General features: G+C 39.0%; 1 protein-coding gene across 1 annotated transcript in view; it reads right to left on the bottom strand.

Moving 5' to 3' along the window:
* The window catches only part of DNAH11 (dynein axonemal heavy chain 11), a 4,606,558-nt gene that overhangs the window by 2,375,357 nt on the left and 2,206,246 nt on the right, over positions 1-24,955 (bottom strand). The window contains exon 51 of the mRNA XM_044065542.1: positions 7,354-7,547. Within this exon, the coding sequence (XP_043921477.1) occupies positions 7,354-7,547 (194 nt within the window). The remainder of the gene's footprint in view (positions 1-7,353; positions 7,548-24,955) is intronic.

Raw genomic sequence — 24,955 nt, forward strand, 5'->3', positions numbered from 1 at the left:
AGGATGTTTAACAATAGGAATGGTGACTTTAATATTAGGTTAGTCTCAAATAGTAATACTTGCATTTTTATGGCACTGAAAGTTTTCTGTCAGTAAACAACTTCCTGATCCTCTGCAAGTCAACTATAAGGAGTCGTGGATTTTTACAAGGAGACTAGTTCCTTGATTAACTAGATCATCAGCATAACATCTGCATTAAAGTTTCTGATGTTACTAATTACACCAATAAAAAAACAAAAGGGACCAAGAACTGGGCCTAGAGAAGCCCAATGGTCCTGAAGAACAGCAAAATGTCCCTATTTACACTCCAGCTTTCTGGATGCACAGGAAGTTTTCAAACCACTTGGCTAATTAATACAGGATTATTTACAGTGTTAAATACTTTTTCATGCCAGTGAAAACAGCAAAAAAGTTTAACTAAATTGATATTTTTAGAGGACAAGCTCAGTATCTCTATACAAAGCAGTTGTGGCACTGTGGTTTCTGCAGAGATCATACTACACTGAAGCCAAAATTTTATACCTGTCTACAAGTTTTAACTGCTTGCAATTACCTCTTCAAATACTATGGCAACAATGGTGAATCTGGAGGTGGTCTGCAATTACCATGGCAACAGACTAGGGAAGCCTTGAGAAGCAATATAATTGTGGCAACTTTGCAGTGAGGTGGTGAGATACTACTGAAAATTGAAAAGTTTAAGATGTGTTAATGAGGCAGCCAAAAGTCCTGTGCTTATGCATAAGAAAGGGTGTATCGTATTCTGCCAAGCAGGATCCTTATTAGGAAAGTTCAGAAGTGCTTAAGCAGACAATTTCTAGGCATGTTCTTAAAATGAAAAGTAAGTGTCAAGCCAAACCATGTGGTTTACAGGCCTAATATGTTTAGGATTCTTAGCCTCACAAATGATAGTACAGGAAGACATTAGAAAGTACTTCTGCAACATCACCAGGACATGGGAATGGTTTCTCTTTAACCTCAATACTAGGTATATATTCATTTCAGACCAAAATTTAAGATGCTATACTGTCCATGAGTATGTGGACTTAGCATCACTCCAGCACAGCTTTCCAACTTCTATGAAGCCCCCTGCCCACCTTAGTAATGAATACTAACCCTAACCCTACACATTACCTTAATAAAAAAACCTTCCTGTAACACTGCCACTATTCAGACATATTTTAGGGTAGTGTTATGGAGAGTGTTAGTATTTAGATCAGGAGAAGAAATAGTTTTTGTTTTTCCATATTTTTATTTCCATATTTAGTTTGTTCAAATGCATTTTTTGATGTTTGTGGTTCGACATTAAATACCTTCAATCATATATATATATATATATATATATATATATATATATATATATATATATATATATATATATATATATATATATATATATATACATATATATATATAGTTTAATATCAGAATGTCGAGTTTGAGATGCCTGCAGATAGAAAACTTGAAACACAGATGTTCGAATTTCCATCTGGTTGAACATCTCAGTGTTCGAAAGTTTATATTAGCGAAAGCATTGTGCATTCGGTAATATAAACTAAAAGAATTGTACAGATATCGCAGTACAGTGTTGTTTGGGAAATTCATCCACTTCCTCACTGTAGTGCGATCTCAGAGTTGGAATATATAGTTAGCAGGGGGGGTGGAGGGGGCTTTCCCCATGTGAAAACGTGATGTTAGGTATAGGAGTTTTTTTTACTTGAGCTCCTATACAGATATACAGATATCACATGATCAGTTATGCAACAATGTTGAATCTGCTGAATTCGTTCAACATTTTGATTTTCGGTGCCTGTATCGGGTGTTGCAAATGGAAATTATTTTTCCCTTCGAAATTTTGATAATACATATATATATATATATATATATATATATATATATATATATATATATATCTACACGCACATACATACACATATACACACACACACACACACACACACACACACACACACACACACACACACACACACACACACACACATATACACTCCGACATATAAACTCCAAGCAAGACCCACTTAAGTTACAGTCTTCAACATCCTGTATTGGACACCCATGGGATATATGCAAATGACCCCTTAACAGCATAGCAGTGCTTCAGCTACAGGGCTTTCGAATGCTTATGACTTTTTACTTTTTAAGTCTTCACTGGAACATTCTGACTAATAAAGCCACCAAAAGTATGGTAAGCAAAGTGCCACACTGCTCAGATTTGATGAGTAAGTCACTGTGGTGAAGAGAATTTTGGTGGAAGGTGTTTAACAAATTCTGCCTCATATCCACTAAACTGATGTGAACTGTTCTGGATCCTATGAGATTTTGGAGATTCATGGCATTCTTAACCCTAATATTCTTCATATATTGAAGAGAGTTGACTTTGACACTCTAACGGATGATAGTTATTTAGAAATAGGCCTTAAAGCAGGATCTGCAGATCAGCTTTCCTTAAATCCAGACGTAATTAAAATTCCAGATCATAAGGGCCCTTAAGCTGTTAGCCTAGTAATGTCCTATGAACCTATGAATTAAAAGGACAGTAGGACACTGCTAGATATTTTCAAGCTTGAAGACACTGACAAGGAGGCAGTTAATTCTCTTTATTTCAGCACAATAGTGTGTGACATGGTACTAAGCATGTAGGAGTATTATAGGACAGAGACTGGCTGCATACCTCCAGGAGAAATGTCATTATTTTCCCCAGCACTACCAACACAAGGTATTATCTCAAATGAGAGAATTACCTCTGTATGATATATACTCATTATCCTACTCCCGATTTCTCCAAGCTAAGCTGTGCCCCCATTTGTTATTAGGCAACCAGCATACCCCTTTGGCTCCCCTTCCAGTTACATTTTTTTTATCTGCAGTTCTTAGTCTAGACTGAGAAATGTAACTTTATATTAGTTGCTCATGAAATACTTTGCTAATGTCTCCCTTTTATATGCAAATAGATGGAAACAACAAACATTACTGTACCAGCAAATTTGATTTGTTCTTCTAACAGGATAATACGTTCTGATGTGAGCATGCAGGGACAAAAAAAAAAAAAAAAAAGGTTATGAGGAAATGGACATCAATTTATAAATGAAATTCACCTAGAATAGTTACAGTGAAACATCTATGCTCAGTCTTGTATCCAATTTATAACAGTACTATGATATAGTCAGATGATTACATGCCGGTCTATGGCAGCGTGGCTTTGAACAGATAAAATTTCATACTGATGCCAGACATCCACTGACCACTGATGTGGTCACTTCAGAGACTGACGTTAGCATTGTGTTAGCTATACAAACTGCTGCAATAAACTATTGAACACACTCTCTACAGATATTCAAATTAACTTGTGCTAGCTAAAATGATTTCTTCACTGGCAGTGCCACCAACAGGTTGAGTTCTATCACATAACTCTACATACTTATATGTATATATTTCGAATATTTTTTTTCAAAAGAATCCGAGTCATTTGTGAGGCAAGTGACTTTCCAACATTCTTATATTTTGCAAAGGGAGAGGGAGTTAAAAATAAAAACAAAAAATGCAACTACCTTAGATACAGCATGAGGTACTTTTCCAGAAAGTATGTGAAAATTGTTCACATTAGGAAATGCACCCATTTCCTTTGTTTGAGATATTTTTAATCTGTATTTCAGTCAGCAGTTGTGTTTTTTGGATGCCAGTTTCATAAAGCTTTATGATCACACCTCTTAAAACATTTGCAAGATACTTCTCCAAAAAGTACTGTGGGAATATAACATGAATTTTATCCTTCAGCACCTATAAAATACAGAAACACCCCCTTCTCTAGGACAATACATAGCACATACCAATAATGCACTGCTTTGCAATTCACAGTAATGCTTTTTATAAAAATATCCTTGATGTTACCAAATAGCATTTGATTTATGATGATCATACCTGCAGCACAGACACTCTGCATGCAATATTGCAGTACACACAGAGCTAATCATGCTCATCATTTATCTATGGAAGATACTGTGCTGTTTACTGCATTAAACCCATTTTACTATAAAACATATTAAATCTTTTGGCAACAACTGATTTCAACACAACTTACAGGACAGTTCAACTTCACAATACCGACAGTATCACTGCAGACTCATATTGCTAGCGGTAGTGATGAGGGCACTCGGCAATGCCTTTTTCTTTCCAAAAAATATGTTACAGTACAACCTAAGAACAACTTCAACACTCCAGCAAACAATACTTATGCTCCTTTTGTACCCCATATACAACATCCAGCATACACAGTTTCATAGTGTACACAAAATGCCAGCATGTAAGTGCTACAATGCCACAGACACTCTTCTCCATCTAAAATGTCACAACTTTACTTCTAAATTCAAGACTAATGAACTTGGAAAGGAGCAGGATGTCATATTACTAGAGTCCTGGTCATTTTTGTGTGTGCATTTATGACTGAATATGTATTATCCTGAAGAAGCAACATGCAGCATATACAGAATGTGGTACTGACCTAATTGATGGAATACTGCTCGATAAAGGAAAGACTGCAGGAAATCTCCAAATGTTCACCTCAAACTGTTTGCCAGTTCAAATCCCAATAAGTCTGGCACTGTCTGTAGGGAGGAACTGGCAAAATGTTTAAAAATGGCACAAAGCTGCACAACAGATTAGAAAAGAAAATTTTTGCCTTTTCCTTTCAATTTTTCAACAGAAGCCAGCTCATTTGGCAGAGACGTATAAAGCCCTGATTATGGCACATGTGATGACAAGAGTTCAATTAGCAGTGCAGGAGCTAGCTGCCAATGAAAGACAGGTGAATGATGAGGCTCAGCCTGGTCACTTCTCCCTGGAGGATGGGCAACACAGCATATATCTGAGGTGCAAATGTTGGGTAGAATCCCTGCTGAAGAAAGAGATCAATGGAGGAGCTCATCTTCAAAGGGGGACAGGACAACAAAGTGGATGCCTCTGGTGACAGGAAAAGACAAACTCATATCGTATGCCTACTGCATGCTATCCTCTACTAATGTCATAGGCATGCAAAGTAAAAATAGTTATTTCTGGATGGACTCCCCACATGGAGTCCTCTAGCAGATGATGGCAAAGTGCTGCTGTCAAATGTCACCCTCAAGGAGGAGTGAATGTGCCAAAGAGTTTCTGCTTCTGAGAGAATTGAACAGCTGATGAGAGAGGGAGGGAGACTCAATGATTAACCTAGGACAAGAAGCAAAAAAAAAAAAAAAAAAAACTCAACAGCAAGAGTTCTGAACTTTGAAAAACAAAGTAAACCAGAAAGTCTTAAATACTGAAAAGCTTCAATAATTCTTTGCAGCACTGATACAATTTTCAGCAATGCAGCCCTGAATACATTTAATATAATGTTACCTTTAAATATATGAAATTGGGTACTTTTCCATTATCAGGGCAACACTGTTAATGAACAGTTTTGCCGTTTCTGTAATCAGCCCAACATCGGAAAACAAAATTTTTTTTGACAATAAGAATTATAGACTTATTTTACTTCAGAATATCAGTTCACATTTGCTTATTCTGCCATTGTCTCATGTTAATAGTATTAATATTTTAAAAGTGTCCATGATTTTCTTTGGATTTCTCCCTGATTCTGTTGAAATGTGTCCCTGATTGATTGAGAAACATGCACTGGACTGACATAGTGTTTTTAAGCATTATGACAGCAGCACGCATACGTACGACTACGCCTCTGCCTCAACACTTCGTGCTAAGTGAGAAATAACTTAAGTACAGTGAGTATACTATAACTACAGAGATTAATACACATATGACATGGTTAAATGTTGCTCCTATACACTTATAAAGTTGCCAGAATGACAGAGTTTGCATTAACATGCATTTGCTGAAAGATGTTGTTGTTGTTTTTCTTTCTTTTCCCTGTTAGGGTCGCCACAGCGGAACTCCAGTCCACTAATGATTGGCAGTCTATTTTTATGGTGCTGAGGTGCCAGCCCGACACCCAACCTTCAACAAAGGCATGCCCATTCACACATGTCTTTTGAATGCCACTCGACCGTGGGGAGGACATGCAGACTCCACACAGAAGGTGCTCCAGCTGAGAATCGAACGGGAGAACTTCTTGCTGTTAGGCGACAATGCTACCGCTGCACCACCGCATTTGCTGAAGGATATGACATCTAAAAACAAACTGTTATGGTTTCGTAACTTTAGTATTCAATTAAGTGCCACAAATGTTATTAGGAACAAACCAAAATATAAGGCAAAATGTGGACATTCTGTATTTCTAGGCAGTTGAGAGGCATGCTAAAACAAACAAATAAAAAAAATCCTAACTAAAAATCATCACAATGTACACTGCTCGGTGAAATTCTACTTGTAATATGTTGATTTCTTTGTAACGTTTGAAAAAACTTTTGCCTAAAAAAAGGGTAGATAAATAACTATTCCTCAGAAAAGCTACACAGACTATGATTAATAAACAATGTTACTTTCCATTACAAATCTGTTATTTCCCAGGAAAGCTAAAGTCTTCATTCAGAACCATGTAAGTGATCTTAACCTTCGGGAAGTTCGTTGTTTAACAGTAAGAAAAAATGGTGCATGTTTCTGAAAGGAAATGCAGTTCAGCTTTTTCCCACCTTTAGTAACACAATTATCTGTTTATTTGAGTTAACAGTGTTGCCCTGATAAAGGAAAAGTACCTGAAATTGTCTATTGTCTATAAACACACACACACACATATATATATATATATATATATATATATATATATATATATATATATATATAGGTCTAGTACAGATTATGGACTGGACAGAATGTTAACACTCACAACAACAAGTTCTAAACATTAACAATGCAAAACTTTGAAATGTGGTGGAAGGTGGTTGTCTGCGATCATGGTACTGTGGGGAGTGAAGTTTTGCCCTTTCCCAGCTCTATGTACATATATATATATATATATATATATATATATATATATATATATATATATGTGTTTATAAATAAATTAGCAGGGTGTGGGGGTGGGGGGGTGGCAGAGCCACACATGAGCAGGGTGCAAGAGTGGTGCTTGCTACACTGCAAAAATGTGCTCTGGATGTTTTCCTTTTGTTTTCCATGTTTGTATTGTTGATGTTTAGAACTCGATGTTGTGGGTGTTGTTCTGGATGTTCGCTAATCTGGTGTGTATATGTGTTTATATATATATATATATTTATATATATATACACACACACACACTTGTAAATGTGTTTGCACAACACAAGGAACTGCAACTAATTCTTCTGCAATGTGTCAAAGCATTATCAGCCAAGTGATGCACTCAGAAGATTGATAGTGTCATTTACTTACACATGTTGCATAGCATCTTCAAATAGAACTAGATTCATTGCAGCATTCAGCTCATTATAGTTGTCAAGGGCTTCATCAAGTGTTTTCTTTAGCACTTCCCATTCCCTGACTGGCAGATACTGGGACTCACCCACTCCACTGGCAAAGTGGCAATATATCAGTGGGCTTCGAAGTAAAACATGATCTTCCACTCCCTGCAAACAATAATGTAAAATAATGTAAAAGTTATGGCAATGCAAATATACTTAAATGTAAAGGGTATGATATGCGATTATATTTAAATTAACAGCACAAGCATAGTTATAGTGCATCACAGGTTTATTACCTGAACCCAATCTCCAGATACACTGACAAAATTCTGAATGTCATCAACTGGATACCTGAATGTTATCCTTTTTGATCACCACTTTCTTCCCTTGATTCCAGAATATGGCCAAGTTGTATAACATTTAGATGTACCTCACAGCCACACTAGCAAAGTTAATGGGTTTGTGCAACATAATGCACACTATTGTTCTGAAGGCAATTACAGCTTTGCAGTTACCTATCTTATGTGCCAGAAAATATGTGTGCATGTGATATGAGCAGCAGTAACATTCAACCTTCCCTCATCTGTAAATGCCTCCATACCATTTACACTTGGTCTACAGCTGTCTCTTGTCCAGCTCATTTTCCAATGACCTCTACACTTACCAAAGGCAAAGTAAAGATAAAATATGGCACTGCATTACTGGATGTAAAGCATAGGTGAACCAATTAGTTCTAGAGTTGCAGTTAAACTATGCAAGTGTTCGGTGATAATGTCAAACCTTTTTAAATACAGTAAGCTGATGTAGAATCTCTGCAAAAATTGACAAGTGGTGCAAGGAAAAACAGTGTAAACCAATGCCACATTTGGTGTGAAACTGGTGTAGTTTCAGAGACAACCAAATTCCACAAAGTTAAATTTAAAGACATCACAGTACTAACATAAAAAAAAAAACGACTTACTCATCTTAAGTCTGAAACCTCCAACAGTTCATATGAATTTTTTGGGGAAGAATTTTGCTAGTTTGGAACAGCTGCCTTTCAATGAACTATGAAAAAATATTCACCCTTTCAAGTGCTGCAGAAATATTACTAAACAAAAAATACATTTCTTGTACATCATTGCCTTTCATTGATAATTGTCTTAAAACAGGTTGTGTCATCAGTGTTTTGACAAAAAAACTTTGGTAATTACATGGCTATCACAGTCATCTACTCAAATTTATTATTTTTACCCATACCCTGACAAATGGGAAATGTTTGACCACATAGTAAGGGTTAGGGTCACATTACACTTTAGTGTGAATTCCTCCTTTATGTTCACTGCCCAGGTTGTGACTTATTTTAATAATGAATGCTGGAAAAGTGTCTTCGCAGTGATATCTAGGTGTATAATAGGGTTCAAAACTAATGCATGTGACCATTCAGAAAATTACTATTAAAACAATGACTGCCCTATTTGCTGCTGTGTTACGCTGTAACATTTAGACACTGAAGAGCTAGGTTTTATATTTATGTTCATTTCTGTGACTATTTAAGATCATAGGATCATAGGAAGTTACTAGACTAATGTCCCTAGGGCCCTTACAAGCCTAGCCAAGTTCTACCCTTGCTTCCATGATCAGCACCTATTGCCCTTGTCCAAGAGGGACACAGGTGGAACCCCCATGGTACATTTAAGGTTACCCATCCAGTCGTCCAGACTGCGTTTGAAGAGGGCCAATGAGGTGCTTTGTTTGACATGAAGTGGGACTCGGTTTCAAAGGTGTGGTAACCTCTGGGAGACTAATAGAACTTGCTGGAGGACAGATTTATTTCACATATCGGGTCAAGGTCTTTACAGCAAGTAACCCATATACCATTCGACTTGTGGATATGCAGTAATTTGGCAGATTGTCTTATATGCAAGGCAGAGATTGCCTCTGAGTAGTCTGTATGAAACAGAATGAAGTGACAGTGATTTCAGATGGTCCACATAGATCAGACGCTGAAGACCTTGAATTTTACTTTTGAAGAAGCTTTGTGGTCTCTCCAATTGCTGAAAGTGCTTGGAAAGGTGCCCTTAATTATAAGATGAGCAATGTAGAAGGCTCTTCTTACCACTGTGGAGACATGGTGATCACAGGTAAGGTTGCTGTCAACCTGTGTGGCCAGCTCTCTCACCATAGAGTGATACTTAGGGTGTTGCTATTGATCTGGTAGTTAGCAGGAACATCTATCTTACTGAAAAGAATGATAATACATTTTTTTGCATTGAGATTAAGGCCATGACGTTGTCACCAATCATTTATTTGTGTAAGACCCTCTTGTAGGATGTTGACATCATTTGGAGATTCTATGACTGTTCCCAGTTTGCAGTCATCAGCAGTCTTTGTCAGCCACAGACCTTTAGTTTTTGCTTGCACTTCAAAGAAATAGATTCCAAATAGTAGAGGTCCCTGGACTGATCCCTGTGGAACACCACTGGTTACAGGTCTGCTGTTGGAGGTGGATTCCTCTATTTTGATTATATATGTTTTATCAGTGAGGCAGTTAGTGACCCATCTAACGATATAAGGGTTGATACCTAGCTGGCTGAGTTTGCCAATGATGACTGAGTCGGGGACATTGGCATTAGCTGTGGCTAAGTTAAGGTGGGCTGTATGCACAGATTTTCTCTCATCCATGGCCACGGTGACTGTCTCAAAGAAGTCCTTCAGGTTTAACAGTCATGATCTCCCATTGACAAATCCAAACAGAGTAGGGTCAAGTCTTTGGAGATTATCTGTATCTTTGTTGATAAGGTCCATGATGCTTTGCCTTGCAGATAAGGCTAGTAAGGCTAATAGGTTTATAGTTCCCAGGGTCAGTGGAAGCACCACCTTTGTGCAAGGGAATAATGGTGGCTATTTTCCATTCAGCTGGGACGAAGCTGGCGCTTAGACTATGACTGAAAAGAATACCCGATGGTATTGCTCATTCTTGTTGGAGCCCATGTAGGATGCAGTCTGGGATGTTATCAGGTCTCATAGATGCCGTTTTTGGCCTTAGAGCTTTTATGACCTGCTCTTTACTGCTCTCAGTGACATTGCAATAGCTTCACTCTTGCAAACTTTCCTGATGCTCATATCCATTCATTCTATCTACTGTTTTGACTTGTACATACATTTTTCAGTACCTTTAAGACTATATTTACACACACATATATATATATATATATATATATATATATATATATATATATATATATATTCTTAAGTTCTATTATACAGACTTTTGTCTTAACAATTGTTCCCCGAATTTGATATGAGTGCCCAGTTTTTGACTTGTTTAACCCATTAACATGTACTTCATTTGTGTTTATCAAATTAGGTTGAAAATGGTCCATGTGGATCAGCATTTGACCTCAAAAAACAAAATGAAACAAATGATATGCAGTCTGCTATCATAAAAGTTTACATGCAATATAGCAAAGCCTAACTAGGGTAGGATGGAGGAGTAGCTGCTCAGGGTCCAAAATGTTAATAGGCATGATCAGGAGTTGCCGATGGGGTGGTGCTTTACTGGTACTCATTTAAGAAGCTGAGTGAATCACAGCTTCTTAAATGAATTGAGATACTGCATCTGTGGTTAGCTCAGAGCGTTAGCAACTTAACGGTGCAGTTACCATAGCTCAGAGAATTCAGAAAAGTCTAGTTTTTGGACAGACCTGCATTTTTGACCAACATTTTTTTGGGGGGTCCTCAATTTTGGGTTGAAGAGGTCCCATTCTGGCAAACTGCCCAGTGCACCAGATGACCTAGCTACAGCTCTGCACTGTAGTATAGAATACTGTATGTACCTTCAATAATATTTTGTTTGAATTCAGCACATTCCACTGAAGAGGTGAAAATCCCACTATTTCCCATAATTATAAAATGTTGAAGGGCAAAAACAAACATCTCAGAAACAGTGTGAGACAGATCTCTGAAAACTCTGCAAAAATGTTATGACAGTACAGGATTGTTTTAACTGAAAAGATTCAGGGCTATAAAACAAAGTGTTGGAATATTTTGATGCATTTTGCAGAGAAAGCTGCTATAAAATTCAAAACAATGCAATATGTAGGTCTGACTACAGAAGTTATGTACTTAGCATAATGATATAACCTTATTATCCCTGTCTGTCTATCTCAATGGTTGGGTTATCCACATTGTGTCAGAAGTATGCTGGCAACTTTGCACTCAGAATCTTCTGCAGTACTCAAGCTCCTCACTTCTCTCAAGATGCAATGTGCCCTCTGTTCCTCACCCGAGTATAAAGGTACTGAGGAAGGGCTAGAGAAAGACTTTGAGTTTAGATCTACCTTGTCTATCCAGAGGTGACAATTTCATTGTGGGATGGTAGATGGGGTATCAGGAAGGCCTGAGAAGGACAATAAACATCCAATGTTATGGTAAGCATATAACTTTCGGATCCTATATTATCTCCTCCACCTGTCTTAATGGTTGGGGGACAGAATCCCAATCTACTTTACTCTCATGTGGGCATCAAAAAAGTATATCCCATGAGAATGACAGAAACAAATAAAGCTCTGGATCTCGATATGAGATCAAGTTTATAGTGTTTGATAAACAGAAGCATAGCTTAGGGAGGGATGAAGGGGACAGCTGCCCTGACTGCAAGGTGTTGGAGAGAGCAAGAGTCAGATCCTTTTATTTTTTCACTCCTCAAGTGTTGTCTATGGGACAGTAGAGCATGAGATCAGTAAGACCTGGTGCTCCTCCTTAGAGAAGGGAGGAGCACCAGATCAGTGAAAGTATTTTTTTCATCTCACACTGAGCATTGGAGCAAAGGGCAATGACGTGATGTCAAAGGGCTTAAGGATGTGGTGGTTCTAGATTGGAGAAGAAACCTTTTTTTTTTTTATATATACGCTCACACAAAACATGAGGGCACAGGATGTTGACATGAGACCATAGGGCTCTAGGACCTGGCAGTGCCTGATTGTGGAGTGGCACTGGGAGCCAAATGAGCCAGGTTCAGCTCTGTCGAGAAAAGTATGCAAGGTCCCACAGTGGATTGGGGTCTTTAATGGGTGGTCTTAGGAAAAACAAATGCAGGTTGTCTTAGAAGAAAGATGCTTTTTAGTAAGGCCTTGTATACCTTTTGGGAAAAAGAGAATTTGAACTGAAACCCATGTGAAAATTTGAAACGGCTGCAAATTGGACCTTGATAGTACAGTAGCTAAAGCTTGCATCAAAAAGGCCGGTGACAAACTGTACTACAGAAGGTATGAGAGCTGTGTATATATGTAATGATTGTTCTACTACCTAAATGGAAAATCTTTTCTTATAAAGTTTTCTAGCTTCTGTGAAGCAGTTAGGGTATGAAATACTCTGGAAGATTATGAATGTTGGATTATTACCATTACCGGGATTGAAAAAATCATGTGGTTAGTCCAAAGCAGATGATGGTCGTATGAGGCTCCCTGGACAGGTAACAGTCAGAAGATACCACTGTGGATCTACTGTCCATGAAAGTCATGTCAGATGAGGCCAAAACAATGGGAACCAAATTAACCTGGGCCAATTTTGCCTTGCGCAGAGATGCTTTCTGTAGGATTTTTTTCATTTCCAGAAGATCAGGAAAGGCATATAGAAGCCCATGTGGCTAAGTATGGAACAGAGCACCCCTGGGAGTTTGTCTCTATGGAGGTATGAGGACAAAGCTGATGCTGCCTTTTGTACCAAGTGAAGAAGCAAGGGGATTGTAGCAAGGCTGACCCCATTTTCTGAATACTTTGGTTGAAACTTCTTTATTGAGGGTCCATTCATGAGGCATGAGGATACAACAGCTGAATCTGTCTGCTAAAGACTGGTCCTACCTGGAATGTGCATTTCAACCATAAAGTGCTGCAAACACATCACCTACTCATTACTCTCACTGTCACTCAGCATAGGGAATAAGATTGGATTCCTCCTTACTCACTGATGTGCAATACCACAGACATATTGTCTGTATGGATAGATATCACAATCTGGGGAAGGGAGTGCTGAAGTGCCTGCAATAATAGGACTTCTGCCCCCATTTCCAGAACATTCATGCAAAGGTGAGCCTTCTGGTGAGACCATATTCCTTTTGACTCTACTTCCTATGTAATGCTCCTTCACCCCAGAAAGGAAGCATCTATGGTAACTGTGACTGACAGGAGGGGAAGAACAGACAGGCATTCTTCCTTTACAAGGGGGAGGCTGAATCCACCACTTCAGATGGTTCCTGCAAACATCGGAAAGTCTTTTATAAAACTGTAGTGATAAGTGTATTGGCACCCTTGAACACTTAAATGTCTACTAAAGGACACATGTGTAGAATCTGGCATGAATATCCAACAGTATGGCAGGTGCTATTGTGCCCAGGGTACATGATACTACTGCTGTTGCAGGAAAGTCATATTTGAAAATATCCCCAATTTGCAGCCTGAGGGAGATCAGCTTTTGCTCTGGGTGCCTTGCTATTCATTTCAAGGTGTCTAATGACAATATATCAAATGACAAGGACTGAGAGAGCTCCAGATTTGGCTTTTCAAAATTTTCTGAGCTTCACAGGGACTGATAAAAGTAGGGTAAATATGTTTTTACTAGGACAAGCAATTCACTTGTGTTTGCAGTTGAGAGCCAGTCACCAAGATATGGAATCCTTGCAGCTCAGGGAGATATCATAAGACTGAATGGCAATGACAGGAACTGATAACGACTGGGTCTTAGCCAAGGGCAGAGGTACCTTCTGAACTACTTCACTATCTTGATGTTCAGGTAAGCATCCTGAAGGTCATCTAGGACAGGAAAGATGATCTGCACAGTAACCATCTAGATTTTTTGTCTCATTTACATTGAGATGTATTCAAATGAGATCTAGAATGGCCCTAAGGTCCTTGGTATGTTCTGGAACTAAAAAGAATCTCTAGTAAACTATGGATCCTTTCTGGTCTGGTGGCAGCTCTGGGACAGCTACCTTTCACAGAAAATGAGAAATCTCTCAAGCTGGTGTCCTTTCCTGACATGGTGGAACATCTAGGAAGGGCAGTGTATTTTTATGTGTGTGGGTTGGAAATGAATAGTATAGCATGGTCTATGGATATTATGACTTTCACACTTTTGCTCTTTGTGATGGCTGACTAAGCTTGTGGGTGAAGTGAATGACATACATCAGCTCCCTCCAGATGAGAGCATTCAGGCAACTTTTCAGGCACTCTGGAAGGATTTCCCTGAAAAGGGACCTTTGAAACCCTTGGCTCTGTGGACCCCAATTGTCCCAAGGGCAGTGTCCATTAAAGAAATGCCCTGAATTCTGCTAGGTCCTTCTGCAACTGAGTCATTTGCATAGTATAATTTAATGCCCTCAGGTCATATGCTCACTTTTCAAAACAGTCCATCTTCCTAGACTTCCTATAGGAGGATAAACCATGGAATTCTCCTCCAAAATATTCTTTGTAGTAGGTACTGCAACCACAACAGACTTTATTAGAGGACATTTACTCCAAAAGGGTTGGCCCTTGGGTGGTCTCAGAATCTTATCAGGCTTACAGGGTTATTGCTTTTGCCATGTCAGGTTCACACATGTCAGGACCACCCATGAAGTACAGAGGCCAACTCTAAAGGCCTCAAACAATACTCCCTCATTCAGGTGTCAGGTCCTCCTTGGATGCATCCTTTCTGTGATTCTCCAAAGATGAAGTCATCCGGGGGGGGGGGGGTGAAACTGAAATAACATCCCACTCCTACATCACCGGAAGGGTGATGATCCTCTCAAAGAATCTGAATGCCAAGGACAGTCCCAACAGCATCAAGGAGGATCCAACTGGAACAGTCTGTCTCCATTGAGGAAGCAGCAGATGGAACTGATTTATGCATCCTCAGTGCAGTGAGTTCAATCAAGTCTGAGAAAGAGATCAGAGCTGACATGTTGAGTACCGAATACCCAGAATCATATATTAAAAAAAAAAAAAAAAAAAAAAAAAAGAAACAGTACCCAACCACAACACTTGTTTAAGCTAGTGCTAATACAAATCAGAAACCAGCAACCACCCTTATAATTATTATAAGGACAGTCTCTAGTTTTTGATTTGTATGCAAGACCCTGAAGCCAGGAAAGGACTCAAACAGGTCAGTAGCACTGGTCTGATTGAGTACAATGCCCCATTCGGAATGTATCTGACCCGACACTTGCAGCAGCTGGAGAGGCCACAAAAGTTCCTCACCAAAAGGATAAAGGGTCTCAAAAATCTGTCCTATGCTGCCCGACTGAAAGAACTCCAGCTCTATTCAGTCGCTTACCGCTTGCTCAGAGGTGACCTTTGCCTAACATACAAGGCCATGTCAAACCCAGATTTGATGAATATGCTTCACCTCAAAAAATCTAGATCCATCAGAGCCACAAGGGCGGGAGACTTAAACCTTAACACGGCTATTAATAGGACGTGCTGGAGGGATAGATTCATCACCCAAAGACTCCCTATGCTGTGGAACAAAATCCCGGTACATGTGAGGCAGAGCACCTCGCTGGCCTTGTTCAAGAGAAATCTTGACCAATGGATGGGAGATCGCAGATATACCCCAGGGATTACCTCAGTGTCACTGCTCGACAGAGGCACAGAAAAATAATGGGTATAGTTCCCCATACTAAAGGGGTGGCCTAAGCCACAAAACGATGGGCTAGGCTTGTAAATGCCCTCGGGCAGATAGCCTAGTATGAAAGTATGAACCTATCAGTCTGAACTGCTCAGTGATGACAAGGTTGGCCCCAAAGGCTTCTGAGTCAAATATACTGGATGCAAGGTCAGTATCAATAGTAGAGGTGTTGTCAACAGGAGGAGATTTGAGGTTGGTTTTGTAGGGGTGCCAGGGAAGGAGCAAGATATTCAGGAGATGATGGTTCTGCCCTATCTGTGGACAGGAAAGAGATAACACCCAATGTTAATTTGAGGTTTCAAGCATGATCTCATCATTTGCTCTCAGTCTATGTCGACAACAGTCTTGGTACACCAGGTAGAGCTAAGTGACACTGCCAGTGGTGGGTATGGATCCCAAAAACATTGACAACTCCCTCTTTTTGAACCAGCTACTCACTGAGGTGTCCTTTCTAATTGTCCTAGTGTCCACAGCCATTGACACTGAAGCTCTGGAAAGTAACTGCTGTGACACACACAGAATCGAAAGAGGAGCCTTTTGAGGGGGCTTGGTTATTTCAGGAGCCAAAGGCAAGGGCAAAGAACTCTCTAAGTGTCTCTTTCTCTTTTCTTTTTTGCCTTTATTTCTCCTCTTTTTTTTTAGATCTCACTTTATCTGAAGGTTTGATATGATCTTTCTCAGTTCTTTGTGGTTGCTGAAAGAGATGTTGCCCAGAGTGGCAGGGGGAAGGTGCTTTAGAATGAACTTATTTCTGCTATTCATAAAAGATTGCATCTGGAAAGATATGCAGATTTCATACAGGGCTATTGAGATACTTTGGTCCCAGGTATATAACACACTGATCAAGCATATCCAGGGGTGGGATTTTGTGCTTGCACTTGGATGACTTTTAAAATCTCAAAGGTTTCACCATTTTGAAATAAGTAAGTTAAGAAGAAAGATATGTTTATTTTTATATGTCTGAATGGAAAAATGAGAGGAGAAAAACTTTGAGACATGAAAGAGCAGGAAACTGTGAAATATTAACTTTTCCTGCCAGGAAAAATAAATAGTAGTACTGTGGACTCTGGTAAGCATCTGAAGTGGAAAAAGAGAAGAGAAACATAGACTTTTCTCTATGGGAACAACATTGAATATAAAAAATAATAAGGATGTAATAATGTAATAGTGTCCCAGAAGTTAAATTAACAGCAAAAAGTCACTTATCTTGTTGAAGGCAAAATGAGTGATGGAGGATCATATCTGGTGCTGAAGGTGGTAAATGAGATCTGGGGAACTAGGAGGACACATGGCATCATAGGAAAGAGGAGAGCCTTCAATGCTGGAGAATCTTCTGAGTGCAAAGCTGTCTGCTCAGATCTGCCACAAGGGTAGATAACACAACCATTGAGACAGACATAGGAGACAACATAAGACACCATACTTTTCTTGAAGTATGTAACGTTTTTTACTCTTTAGCATGAGGGACATTTTGGATCTGCATGTTGAAGGGAAATTTCATCAATCATATTCCAAGTCTCAAGGGAAAAATGTTTTGCTTTACTTTTAAAGATGCAAAGGTGCAACAAAGGTTGTATTTCGTATTTCAAAAGCATATACAAGCCATAGGTTCACAAACTGCTACTAGGCCATAGACCAGTCAAGATGAAGATGACAGAGAGAGATAGCGTTTGTTGTGGTTTCCTATTTCTTCACCCAAGTTAGAGCTGGAGAGTGAAGAATTTGCTTTGCTTTACAGAAAAGAAGGAGCTGTTTCAGAGGTGGAGAATTCTTTGTAAGAGACATGTCATGCCAAGCCCTATTTATGTGGCACTATAAATTTAGATCCCTTGTTCTTGCGTTTTGTATTGCACCTCTTTTGGAAATATGTAGAAAATCAAGCAGGAGTGGGCCATTTACAGCTTGTAGGCCAGGTACAGATCTCACAGTAGGAGTCTTTAGGACACACAGACGAGGGAAAGAGCAGTTAGATGCTACAGAAAACAAAGGGAACTCATGCCCAAGATTTCTTTAAAGAGGAACTGCTGGGGTTTTTCAAGATGGATTAGTTGCTTGGGCAGGTACATACTGAAAGGTGCGATGTATTCCAGTGTGGGCCTGATGAGGGATGGATCCAGGGGAATGATAACCCATTTTGGTTAACAAGGGATTCCTTAGTTATCAGCTGGGTGAGGTAGAAGACTTTCTTAATAACAGTGGATAACTGGTGGTCAGAGGAGAGTTCATTATCCCAGGATGTGCCTAGGTCTTTTGATTCAGCGCCTATTTTAATGGGGGGGTGACATTTATCTGGTAGATGTTCAACAGTTTCTGCATCCTAAAATTTATTATGAAACATTTTTGGCATTCAGCTTTAGACCATGATCCTCACACAAGTTTGTCTGAGGCAGACCCTCTTGCGAAGTCTGAATGTCTTCAGTGAATTTGATGATGGTTCCAACCCTGCAAATGCCAGTGAAATTGGTAAGTCATACACCTTTATTGTCATTGTTCACATCATTGAAGTAGACGCTGCTCATGCATAGTCCCAAAACATAGTCCTGGGTTTCCTAGTCTCCGTTTGTGAGGTCTATAATGATATGCTCCATCAGCCTGCCAATGATGCTGGTAAGGCTGATAGGTCTATAGCTGTCAGGGCATCTGGTGGGTTCTTTTACAGATAGGAGCTACTACGGCTGTTTTTCAAGCTTCTGCTACATATCTGGTGTAGAAGCTGTGGTTGAACACTTTAAAAAGAGGGTCTAAATGGATTGTTTCACACTGGGCAGGAAACAGCTCAGTATGTTAATTGAACCCATACATCTGCTGTTTTTGGTCTTGGAAGAGAACCTTTAGTGTCTGTTCAGAGGTGATTTCTGTGTTGTGTGTGGACTGGAAACTTTGTTTTAAGACATTTGGAGGTGACAAAGGAAAGGTGTTGGAGCGGAATATATCTGCAAGGATGTTGGCTGTATATTCAATGTTTGAGTAGGTTATGCCATTAGAGATAAGCTTGGTGCAATGCTGAGTATTATTTCTGAGGATCTTTATGTAATTAAAGAAAGTCTTGTGGTTATGCTTTGCTGGCACAAAAATGTTTGGTTTATAATTAGTTCTGCAGGATTTAATCTTGTTCCTAAACCCTTTATTAACCCTTCTGAGAAAGATTCTAACATGTTAAGCTTTTGATCTATTCTTCGGGACTGTGAGCTTTTTTCCTTTTAGTGTAGTTTCTTTACAGCTGAGTTTCACCAGAGGGGTCTGTTTCTAAAGTTGATATTGTATTTTTGGTGAAGAGAAACATTAGCTCCTATGCAAGAGTTGAGATGGGACTATAAACATTGGGCATATGCAGTGTATTTGTTCAAGATGCACCAGAGGGAAACTGTTAAAACTCTTCAAGACATCAGTCAGCAATGGGAAGCTGACCTTGGAGAGGTCTCTTAAAGATGGTTGGATTGGTCACTGACCTGTAGTGTGAACATACTGTGAACAGAACAGCACAGTGATCTAATATGACTAGTGAGGGAATGACAGCAACTGAAAAGCAGCAGTATTAGTGAGGACAAGACTGAGTAAGTTGGTGCCACTGGTGGAGGAGGATACTACTTAATCAAGGGATTTTTGCAATGATAAAATCAGGTGAACAACGAGCATATATACTTGTAGAGGTGTAGGTGTAGCAGCCATTCTCTAGAAAGATGAAGTTTAGGTTAATATAGAATGGTTCTACTTTATTAAGAATAATTTTGCAATTTACAGAGCCACAAATGGAGTTCTGTAGTTGGCTAGGATGTGGTATAAGATTTTATTTACTGATATTAGCATATGAAAGAGCCTGAAGGCATTATCGTGGTCAATTATGTTAGAGGTGATGGTGTTTTTTGGATGAAGACAGAAGCACCACCAGCTCCATTTTTACCAGCTATCCTTGTGTATCTAAACAAGTAGAAGGCACAAAAGCCAGGTAAGGATAGAGTGTTGTCACTGTTCTGCAACTAGGTTTCATTACAACACAAATATCTAGATTTACTAGAGTCTAGAAGGCTTTGAGAGAAGACATTTTCTTAAAGAGGCTCTTAGTTACAGTCATAAATCTTTTTCTTATACTGGAGCCTCATTCTCTGTGATGGTAGACTACTGCTCAAGAATAGTTTCTTTCCAACATTATAAGCAAACTCTGACAGCTTCATCATGTCCCCCTTAATGAACTCCGTCTAGTAGGGTGCATCAGACGTCATTCACATCCACATAAACAATGATCGTGCCCTAGTCATACTTGGGGTAAATGGATTTGAGTGTCTGGGTGATATGTCGTGTTCTTGCACCTGACAGGTAGTTGAATGTTACCTTGCCTTTGCTCAGCCTTGTGAGTGGTGTGTTGCTGTGATAAACTGGAGAGCCAATTATAACTTACTAGGAGAGTGGGCTGCTCTTGTAGCCTGAGAACCTTGCCAAACCACTCTGGAGACCTGTTTGTGGTACTGATGGAAAATTAATATGATGTATTAAACAAGTGTTAGTGTGGGGCTAAGAATTGGCTGTGCACATGCCCCTACAATGTATGTGGTACTAAGAGGTGTTAATTTGTGGCTGAGGAATGGCTGTACTGCAAGTCTCTACAGTGTATGTGGCACTAAACAGGTGTTAGTGTCTGGCTGAGGTGCATGCCTCTACAGTGTATGTGGTACAAACAAGTGTTAATTTGTGGCTGAAGATTGTCTGTGGTGCATGCCTCTATAGAGTATGTGGTACAAACGGGTGTTAGTGTGTGGCTAAGGACTGGCTGTGGTGCATGCCTCTACAGTGGATGTGGTACAAGCAGGTGTTAATGTGCGGCTGAGGAATGGCTGTGGTGCATGACTCTACAATGTCATGCTTAAGAATTGCTTTTATTATAGAAAGATTGCAGTGTGTAGGTGTGGTGTTTGTATGGGTACTGATAAACAGTTGGAGTGAGAGGTTTGCCTCTAGCTGTAATTAAATACTTCATCTCTCACATGTGGATTCTTTCATCATTAATATCATATGGTTGTCAATAAACATGTGTAGTTTGTACACTGCCTCATGGCATCTAAAGCTACATGGCTGTAAAATAGGGCACAGAGGGGATAAGGGCCCATGGTTGATCTGGACATGCCAGGTGGCATATGTTATGCAATATTATAGATCTTGATGACCTTCAGTTTATCTATAAAAGAGGATAGAGATGTATGACATATAAAGGGACAGGGAGGGAGAGCTGTATGATTGTATAAATGCACATATGTATGTATGTATGTATGTATATATATATATATATCCACATATGTGTATATATATATATATATATATATATATATATATATATATATATATATAAATATATATTTATATATATATACATATATACATATATATATACATATATACATATACATATACATATACATATATATCTATACACACACACACACACATATATATATATATATATATGTACATATATATACATATGTGTGTATGTATTATATATATATATATATATATATATATATATAGACACACACACACACACACACAAACACACACATATATATGTGTGTGTGTGTGTATGTGTATATGCATATATATATATATATATAGAGGGGCAGTGAGGCATTGCAAACAGTGCAAAACAGTATTAATATAGAACAGTACAGTAGCTGTATTATGGACAAGGGACAGTGAAATAGTGCAAAACAGTGCTACTCTATAATTGAGCAAATTAAGGTACAATATGATACCATACAATACACTACTACTCAATATAGCTCAGAACACTCTAACCTATCATAGTTGCACAGAGTAGAGCATAAATATTGTACGGTATCATAAGGATCAAATAAACAGCAGGCATGGATGTGTAACACAATAAACCAAAGGATATTCAATAAAGCAGGAGTGCCTAAGCAGCAAGAATGAATAATACAATGTGGTGATAATGCAGTACCAATTTATAAGTGTAAACTCATGGATTTCCAGATTTAGTGTAAGCTTTTATAGGTTATTTGTAGCCTAGCCACCACAATTCCATTAATTTCCACCCTATACTATGAGTACATTAATACTCACTCTCCTCTCTCTATGAATGACAGAGAGGCCAGACCTGAGGTGAATGTACAGCTACCCATCCCTTCATCTAGGCTGTGTCTGAAGGGGGTTAAAGAGCTACTCAGTTTTACATAAAGTGCAAGTCTACTCCAGAGGTGAGGGGGTTTTGAGAGAGGTATCTATCTCACCAAAATGTTCTGTTTAGATTGTAGTGAACGTTTAGTTCTTTCAAGTGGGTGTTAATGGTGTTAAGTGATTTGTCAATGTGTAGAAGGTCATACAGGACTGGATCATGTGAGGTCTTGTATTCAAGGTGCAAGAGACACACCTCAGAAGACTTGAAAGACTGAGAAGAGAAAGAGCATTTTAAGGTGGTCTTCAGGGCATATGTAGGTCATGCCCCTCATCTTCTCTGTGAAGAAACTCAGGGGTTTTGGAACTGAGACATACGCTTGGCTTGCACAGATACATACCAAATGGGGCATTATATTCTATTATGGGTCTGATAAGAAAACAGAGAGGGAAAATAACTTGCTTTGACCTGGAAGATACACGCCTGGTTATCAACTGTGCTGGGCTAGGCATAAGATCTTCCTGAAAACAGTAGACTCATGGTGGTCAAAGACAAGTTTATTATCTACAAAAGTGTACAGTCTTTAGTGACATGGTCAATTTAGACATTATTTATGTGGTGGATGTGGGGCTGTTCCTGTTTCCCCAAAGGATGCAGTACTATACTTCTTAGCATTCATCTGTAGGCATCAGTTCTGTCATCACTGGTTTGCATGTGTTGCACCCTATTATACGATTTGGGAGTATACCAAAGAGGTGATAACAGCTCACAAGTTCACAGACCGCAAATATGGTCAGTCACAGACCCTTGACATCAGTTTGATAATATAACAGCAAATACTGAATGGAAGAAACTCCAGTACCACTCCCTGGGGGACCTCACTGGTAACTATTTGTGTAGATGAGAAGGTGCACCTTATACTGAAAGAATGGGTTTTGCTACTCAGCCAGTTCACTCTCCAGAAGGTTACACAAGGTTTTACATTTAGTTTGATTATTTCACTAATGCCAGAGTGTGGGATGGTTTCAAAAAACTTTGTGAGGTCAAGGTAAGCAGTGTACATGGATTTGCCTTAATTCAGTGCTCTGGCAGCTCTTACAAATAAGTCTACAAAGTTTAGAAGGTAGGTTCTAACCTTTACAAGCCCAGACTGGTTCAGGTACAGGAACTGTAGGCTGCCACTGTTTTTGTTGTTTATAAGTGCTATAATGATGCTGCACAACATTGCAAAAAAGGCTGGTAAGGCTTATGAGTCTGTAGCTGCCAGGATCAGTGGTAGACCCACCCTTGTGGAATAGGATGAGCACAGCTGTTCTCCCTACTTCTGACAAGAAACCTTTTAAGAGGCTGAGGCGCAACAGATTTAGTGGTGAGCTGGTGAGGCTGTGTTTAGTACTGATAAAAAAGCAACCAGACATATTGTCTGGACTCATGAAACTAGTGTATTTTGGCCTTGAAAAGGACCTTCAGGACCTGCTCTGAGATTTGATAGGATGGCATCCGGGAGAAAGTTCTGGGGAGATGGGGTTAAGTTTGAACTAAATTTATCTACTAGTATGTTGGCTATGTCCTCAGGGGCCGTGTGTGTGTGTGTGTGTGTGTGTTGTTAGCATGTATCAGCTCAGTGCAGTATTGGGTACTGTATCTAAGATCTCTAATATAGTTGAAAAAGACTTTGTGGTTGTCATTAAAAGAAGTAGCCATTTTCAATTTGTATATATCCTTAGATGATTTGATTTTGCTTCTAGGTTCCTTTCTTATTCTCCCTGAGTACACATCTGGAGCTTGAAGTATTCAATTTATTCCTCATGACACAGTACTGCTGTGTATTTTACTTACCATAATAGTTTGAACAGACCACTGTGGCTATAGCCACTACAATACAGAATGCAGCTTGCCAAAGATACCTCAAGCCAGTCTGCAAAGCTCCAGGCTCATTTCTAGCTCACTGAATATCTGCCCTTACTACAAGAGGATGTGCTAGTACAAGAGGAATGTAAGGACTTGCCAAAACTCACAGATTTATTGCCCAAAAGAGGTAAGCTGAAGACCTAAGCTCTAAATAAAGTCATGACATATGGCAAACAGAAGAAGAAGAATACTCTACTAAAGCCTGGGAAGGTAATATAAATGGGTGTGAAAAGAGGGAGGGAGAGAGGGACACCAGTACTGCAACTGTGATCTATTCAATCATCTGATATTATGCTAAGTAAACTATACAATTACACTATGTTTTTCATTAGATCACTGTTGCAGTACCCATTATAATATTGGACATTTGCCAAACTCAGGAAGAAAGTATAGATGGATAAGAATCAGAATCCAGGATTCCCTGAAGAATAGCCCTGATGAAGCCTACTCTGCTTCTACGAAACAGAATCTAATTTTTAATGTTTGAAAAAGGTATGGACTGAAATACTAAGTTGCTGCTTGTAATATAGATGTTGAGTCTATCTCTTTCAGAAAGTCCCAAATGTGGCAATTGCTAGGGTAAAAACAGCCTTGACAATCCAAGGTGGATTTTTGCAATGGTTTAAACAGCAGAACCGTAGAGAATGGAAAAAACATCTACATACAGAATGTTTAGATAGTGGCAGTCTTTTTCTCAGTTTCATAAGAACTAAACAGTTAATCAATACTCATGAAAGATTTAGACTCATCAATGTAGTATGAGTTACCTGTGGACATTGAAAGAATGCAAACATACCATCTCCATTATATTTTTGGTTCTGTTAAAGAAAACAGGGAGGTGAATAGCCTAACTCAATGTAAACTCTGAAACCACTTTAGGAATAAAGGAAAG

The sequence above is a fragment of the Protopterus annectens genome, chromosome 3.part0 (assembly GCF_019279795.1).
Source record: "Protopterus annectens isolate FY-2018-M chromosome 3.part0, PAN1.0, whole genome shotgun sequence".
Classification (NCBI taxonomy): domain Eukaryota; kingdom Metazoa; phylum Chordata; order Ceratodontiformes; family Protopteridae; genus Protopterus; species Protopterus annectens.